The sequence below is a fragment of the Eptatretus burgeri genome, chromosome 8 (assembly GCF_056783735.1).
Source record: "Eptatretus burgeri isolate ZD-2024b chromosome 8, Ebu_testis_v1, whole genome shotgun sequence".
In the NCBI taxonomy this organism is placed as follows: domain Eukaryota; kingdom Metazoa; phylum Chordata; class Myxini; order Myxiniformes; family Myxinidae; genus Eptatretus; species Eptatretus burgeri.
Genome location: NC_140968.1, coordinates 46,942,842 through 46,950,585, shown reverse-complemented (window position 1 = coordinate 46,950,585; position 7,744 = coordinate 46,942,842). Strand labels below are relative to the sequence as shown.

At 38.4% G+C, this 7,744-nt stretch overlaps 1 protein-coding gene across 5 annotated transcripts in view; it reads right to left on the bottom strand.

Moving 5' to 3' along the window:
- JARID2 (jumonji and AT-rich interaction domain containing 2) overlaps positions 1–7,744 on the bottom strand; it is a 142,452-nt gene that overhangs the window by 104,527 nt on the left and 30,181 nt on the right. For 4 of the 5 annotated variants that reach the window (XM_085891894.1, XM_085891890.1, XM_085891891.1 and 1 more), the window contains one exon: positions 681–843. The exons of the other annotated variant lie outside the window; for it this stretch is intronic. In XM_085891894.1, coding sequence (XP_085748020.1) covers positions 681–843 — 163 coding nt within the window. The remainder of the gene's footprint in view (positions 1–680; positions 844–7,744) is intronic. 5 annotated transcript variants of the gene reach the window in all.

Genomic DNA, 7,744 nt, shown 5'->3' with positions numbered 1-7,744 from the left:
CTTTTTGCAATCTTCTTCTTAAAATGGATCTCTAATTTCTGAGATTTAAGGAATGTCTCTGGTGTTACACGATGATGGTTTAAATTTTACAAGTTTTTATTTTAGAGTATTTGTACATAATCTTGACGATCAATCACCACCATACTGACAAGCTTTATTCATAAAATGTTTAATTATTTACACTTCATTCATTAACATTTATTGTTCACTATTGTTTTTTCCCCCCCACACCTGCAGGCATCTTGATTCTCATCACATGCATTACCGCAGGAAATACAAGATTACGGGCCACGTCTTTCTCGCGCTCTTCAGGAAGGCAGGTTCAGTGCCGTCAAAGCAGGCTCACGGCAAGGATTGCAATGGGTGGTTACATATATCACATGCCTTTCCAGCAGTAGTCAGGGCAAGAATTTGGAATTTGCTCAGGGTGGCGGGAATAGCTCGCCTACTCGTCAAATGACACCATGGGAGCTTTAACATCCACCAACAATAGCAGACATGACACAAAGTTGAAAGTCAATCCGAGGGAAGGCCCACCGCTCTGTATGAGAAGCACCAGGATAACAGTTTATAGCCGGGCCAGGGTTCAACCCAAGATTTGACAGCCCAGAATTATGCTGGGTGGACTGGAGAGGCACAGACGGGTGAGCGGTACAATTTTTTTTTTTTAAAAGACTAACCATTGGGGAGTTTGGGACTGTGTTCCGCAGAGGGAGACAAACTGTCGGAGTCACCATTTGAACCGACAAGAGTACGTCTTGCTAGCTGAGAGTCCTTCAGGGAACGATAGAGTGCCTTCTTGATGTAGCGCTCCTCCCACCACAAAATTCCATTGTTGTATTCCTGAATGAATGAAAAATTGTAATCATGTAACGCCTCATTTCTACTCAAACATTTTAAACTTATTTGAGATGGAACACAATTGAGGAAGAACTAGCACATGTAAAAAGAGCATCCCTTTACTGTAGTGATTCTCTGCAGGCTACTGTAATGAGAACTGTAACCAACTATGGTATATGAGAGTACAACTCTCATATACCATTTTTGCTTGGGAGGGTTGGTATCTCCATGAGCCAAGAAGAAGTTGTAGTTGTAGAAAAACATGCTGTGCATTATTAGTTCACCTGAACTTGTCAGGTGAGCTTATGCAATCGAGCAGTGTCCACAGGTGAGTGAGTTAGTGAGTCAGCAGGCCAGTCAGTCAGTGTGAAAACACTTCAGTCATTATCGCTTGAACTAAACACACGATGTTGATGAAACTTGGCCACAAGCTTCATATCTGATGCCTAACAAAGGTTTATTGACCACATCAAAATCTGTGCTCATTACTGGGGAGGGGGGGAGTGAGTTTGAACCCCCCCCCAAAAAAAGGTACTTACTCTCTTCTTCAAAGACACACACTGTTTCGGTGAAAGTTAACCACAACCTTCATCACATCACCCATAATGTACCAAAGTGTATCGACCACATCAAAATCTACACTCATGAAGGGGGAGTAGGGGGAGTGAACCACCAAAAAATAGATTAGCTAAACATATGATTCTTCTCGGAAACTACACATATGATTTCAGTGAAACAACCACAACATTCATCACCCATGATGAACCAGTGTATCGACAACATCAAAATCTGCACTAATTTAGAGGATCTACCGGGGGGGGGGCGGTTGGGGGTTGACCTCGCCCCCCCCCGGGTAGGAATTTGCTCTCTTTGCCAAAAGTACATGCACAATTTTGATGAAGCTTGACCATAACCTTCATCGCCCATGATGTACCAAAGTTTGTTCATGGCATTAAGAAAAAAATAAAATGAAATAAAATAAATCAGGGTCTAAGGGGGGGGTCTGTGGGTGGTTTGAGTGACTGTTGCTCCTGATTTGTGTGAGCTTCAGGATGCACAATCCTATTTTTTTTTACTGTGGTCTTCGTGAAGCTTCTGGAATCAAAACACAAAGTGCTTTTGGGGGGAAGGGAGGGGGGGGGAGGTATCGAACGAAAAAGAGGATCTCTCTCAATGGTGAAGAATCACTGAAAAAATGATCACATCTTCATCACACACCCAATGTGTCCACCAACTTTCGTCCAAATCCATCCACAACTTTGAGATATTCTGCACACAGATAGACAAGACAGACAGAGAGGGGTGAAAACACAACCTCCTTCACCTTCGGTGGTAGAGGTAAAAAGGGGTGGATGGAAAAGACAAAGGAGTGGATGGAAACAACAACAAAGGGCTGGATGAAAAGAAAAGGATTTTAAAAATAAAGGCTTCAAATTGATTCAAGATAACTTAAAAGATAACTTACAAAGTTCACCAAGGAATAATGGTAGCCAAATGCTTTTATCAACTTCTGAGGTCTTTTACAAGTAGTCAATTCTCATGTACGTGCAGGAATCATCAAATAATCATTGTATATTCTCAGGCATTTAACAGATGGTGAAAAGTTTCCCTTGAGATAAAAGATGATCGAAAGAAGCACAAAATATCAAGCAATTATTATCTGTTTAAAGAAGGTACCTGATTATCTATGTAATGGAGGCATCCATCACAACACAGCAACAAGAGAAAGACAGCTTTTCAAAATGATTGTTTGTTTTGTAAGAGGACTACCTTACAATTCACGATCCCTTTTAAAACAAGGAATGCAAAAGAAAATGGCACACCATCCGTGTGTTCGTAAACTATGTATGCCTGACAAAGGTAATCACCACAAACGATACAAGGAAGCAGCAATATAATTTGGTTGGCAAAGTAGACAAACTCTTCCTCTCCATAACAAGTTGTAAAGCCTTCGAAGAAAACATCCCTACTGTGTTACAAAACCCACAGACACTTTTACATCCACAAATACCAAGGTGCAAATCACCTTTGATTGCATCTGAATGACCCTAGAAAGCAGGCATCTATCTCTACCAATAGCACTCCATCAAAGAATAAAACGAGAGAACAGCTTTGTGAGGAATAGTGAAAAACGAAAATGTGGGAGGATTAGAAATTCAGGTGCTGGCATCAATTAAATGACATCTATACTCAAATAACCCAACAGGTGAGAAAGGGAGGGACCTACATATGGCAACAAAAGGTTGTTGGTGTAAAATTACCTACAATTAAGATCAATGTTGTAAACATTCAAAATAAAACATCTGAAAATGACATCCTCTCAATTAGCTGCTGACAAACTTGGGTTTGCACAAAAATAAAAACAAGCAGAGCAAAAAAACAAACAAACAAAAAAAAAATAAACCTGACATCCAATCTCGTTCTTTCCATCTGTGCAGAAGTTAGTGTCACCTCATGCTGACCCCATGTGTCTTTTATGATCCTTTCTACTCTCTGATCTTGCCCGTTTGTCTGCTTCTCGTCTGTCTCGCATCCCTGTTCCCCACTATCCAATTATTGGTACGTTAACCTTCCACCCTCTAATGATGTTTTCCCTTGAGTTTTGATATCTGCATGAAGAAAAAAAAATAAAATAAAAATAACTCCATTAGTAATACTGTACCCTACTCAAAACCTGTATGAAAAACAAAAATACAAATACAGTACTATTTTTAAACATTTTTATTATACGCGTTTCATCCCATAACCATCTTAACCTCCCACCATTCCCCCACCTCCCAAACCACTCCAAACCCCCACTGTCTCACTTTGCATAGTTTTGACAAAAGCATCACTTTCCTTTAACCAAATGTTGCAATTTGTAGAAACGGTGAGAATACAAAAATCATCCAGAGCGGTTGTGGTTCTTCGACTCATTCCTTACAAAAAACAAACAAACAAACAAACAACTCAGTGGGTAACAAATATAAATAAATCATATAAATGGCTGTATAATTGACAAAACCAAACAAAATTACTCAAAGGTAGTTTCCCTTCAAGTACTTTACACGTTTAAATAGGAATTACCATTAATCAAATCTAGAGTTTCATTGACATTGTAATGCTTCATCAAGCATTGGAATGGACATTTCAGCTGGTTATAATGTATGCTCGCACATATCTCAGGGAGCTAAAGATGGCACAGAGCTTTTTGAACATCAACTCATTAAAGTATTTTACAATTTCTCTTCGATATGTGCGTGCATTTGTTTTGAAGCCTCAATAGAACAAGGACAAGGCTCAGAGAGCAGCTAAATTACAATGAGTGAATCGTTTTAAAAAAAAAAAAAAACAAAAAAAAAAAAAACAGAACAGACAGCCCAGTGAAGAATAAGTAGGCAAACATTGGGGGGGGGGGGTAAGAAAAGAAAAGATTAAAAAGATCAGAGTTGGAGAAGATTTCAGAAACATGATACCATCAAAAGTCATGGAAGACGATATTCGTGGCAAAGCAAAACAAACCTTGATATGCAGCCATTTAATATCTTGTAGGGCCAACCATGTGCCAAAACCACAGCCCTAAGCCACGACTCCAACATCTGTTACTGGTTATTCATAGAGTTTAGAGATTAGATTCTCCACCAACTCTCACGTAGTGTATCCTCTGGTTCTATCAGATTTTGTAATCGAGCCCATAATTGGCATTTCAACACATTTCACAATGGATCCATTAGGAGAAGGTCTGAGCTGGTCACCATCGAAATGTAGGTGTGTATATATATATATATATATATATATATATATATATATATATATATATATATATATATATATATATATATATATATATATATATTAAATAGATTATTATATACGTATTTTATTTTGCTGTTGTTGATGGATCTAAACCCTAAAAAGAGAAGAATGACAGACAGGCAATGTTGACACCGATAGAGCAGAGGGAGATGGCATACAAGGGAGAAAGAAATGGGAAACAACCACAAAGGCAGCAAATAGGAAGGGACGTGACAGGACGAGGGAATAATGGCCGTTAAGGCAGGACAGTGCTATTTTAACATAACCAATCCTTGATGATGCAAGCCAAAGAAGAAGATGCATTGTGTTAATATACTTCTGGTTACACTATCTGGAGAACATTATAAAATGCAGATAATGCTTTGATATTCAGAAAAACATCCCAAACCATTACGAGCCTCCAGACCACCCTTAACAGTTGGTAATAAACCATTCCATATCGAAGCAATTAGTTGGCTAGCTCCATCCACACACTGCCAGACGTGAATGTGTACCGGGGGGACGTGTCACTTCACAAAACGTTTCTCAAGCAAGGCTCCAGGAAGAATGACCGTAATTATACCAAGATCTCCTGCATGAATGACCTGAAATGTTGGCATTGTTACCGAAGCGACATCAACTGGAGGAACTTTTGAAAAGTAAATTCCTACAATATACGTACAATGGCAATCAAACACTGTGCTAATGATAGCATTACACCAAGAAACGTTTTTCTTGTTGCGGTCAAAAAATTAACTGAAATTTATGTATTCTGTTTTAACTTCAGCAAATAAAAGCACCAACAAATTTACCTGAGAGTTTCTGGCATTTCTACAATGAAGATAAAAAAATTGCTTCAATAATAAATAAATATCTTTATCCAAAGAACTCAAATAACTCAGATGCCAAACTTCCATGTCAACTCAACATGCGATAACCATGTGTATATATATGTATATATATGTATATATATATATATATATATATATATATATATATATATATATATATATATATATATATATATATATATATATATATATATATATATATATATATATATATATATGTTCTCAATCGCTCAGTCATGAAGAAGTGCATGTGGACATACACAATCATAGCATGCTCCTTCAAAGGCAAAAAGAAAAACCAAAAAAAAGTCTGTTGTGAAACTCATGGGACCGAGAAAGAAAACCAAGGAAGGTAGCAGGCCAAAATAACTCGACCAGTCTCGAATGCAAAGGGCAAAACTTGCACCACTCCCCCAACTGCCCCACCATCACTCTTCCTTTGTCTGGGAGCTCGGGCTGCTGGCTTTGTGTGCACAGGTGCAGCTTTTCAAATAATGCCAACCACAGCATATGCAGACAGTCCATAAACTCACAAAGAAAGTGCCTTTACAGAACAGAAAGGTTCGCTGGAATTCCAGAAACAAAACTAATATGCTATCATGAGCTAAAGGGTATACAGATAATAAATGCAGTGGAGTTTTTTTCCTTAAGGAGAATGAACAGTAACTGGACCAATGGCTACAACCTTAGAATAAAGATAAGAGTTAGTAGAGAAGCAAGGCAGGGGTTTTTCACTCAGAAAGTAGTTAATGCCTGGTATTGTCTCCCAAAAAAGGTTGTGGCATCAAAAACCAGGCATGTTTAAACTGGAATTAGAGAGACAGCTCAAAGCTTTGGGCGATAGAGGAGGAGGAGTAGGAGGAGGAGGAGGAGGAGGAGGAGTAGGAGGCGATTGGGACCATACTCTGTGCAGAGCGTTGGTGCTGCTTTAAGCAGTCTCCTTGGCTATCGGGCATAATCCTGGACGGGTCGCCACTCCGACACAGCATACCAGCATACTGGCACTCATTTTGCCGACCTCAGAAGGATGACAGGCAGTCAACCCCACCTGGTATTAATTCAACAGCAGAGTGAGATTTGAACTCAGGACCCTAGGATCCAAAGCCCGCCACCCTAACCATTAAGCCAACACCAAGGGACAGAGGGAAATACGGATATTGGCAGGACTGGTAGGTAGCTTAAGCATGTGAGGTCAGAGATCTCATAAAGAAGTGAATGTGCTGATTGTTTTGTTCATTCCTCACCAGACAACCATAAAAAAGAAATAAAATATAAAAATTCCCTTGTGACATCTGTCACTGTACCTCTTGTTTTGCTCCCTGCAGTAAACCCATCCCCAGCGAAATTGGGGAAATGCGAAGGATTGGGTTAGTACTATCGACTACTAGCAGGGGGTACCCAGCATTTCCCGGTGCTGTCCTAATCCTGTTGGTATTTCGAAGATATCAATTTTTTAATATTTTGTGGGAGCCAAAAACACTCACTGATGAACCTCTGTCTGTCTGTGGTGCCATTTTAGTCAGTCATTTTCAAACATCTCATAGTATAGATGGTTAAATCAATAAGGTCTGGATAAAAAACAAGCATGATGGGCCAAAGGTCCTCCTCCAGTATCTCAGTGCTTTGTATTGATGCAATAATTCCATCATAAATGGGACAACTTGCTCAGCATTCCTACTCCTTCAGACACCAAGTTCTATAGAAATCTGCATTCATCAAATAGTTATCTGACCAAGAAAAATTACCCAAAAAACAAGCCCGTCATCAACTCAAATAGCAGAGACCCGTGGAAATTCCATGTAATGTAAAATGTGACTTCAAGACCTCAGCTCTCACCTACCACCGCTTCCCTTCCCCCTACACCCACTCTCACCACCATACTTCTCTATCTATATCTATATCTACATATCTCTCCATCTCTTATCCAAAGAACAATATATATATATATATATATATATATATATATATATATATATATATATATATATATATATATATATATATATATATAAATATATAAAACCACACATCGACATCTACATCTGTCTATCAATTTTTTTTTTCCCCTGTCGACCAATTTATCCCAAGATGATCCTTAATTTTCATATTGATCGGATACAGTGTTCCAAGTGTTGAATTTTGACCGGAACACTTCACCGATGAGAATACAATATATATATATATATATATATATATATATATATATATATATATATATATATATATATATATATATATATATTAAAAAAAATATAAGCATTCGCCATGTGAAAGTACTT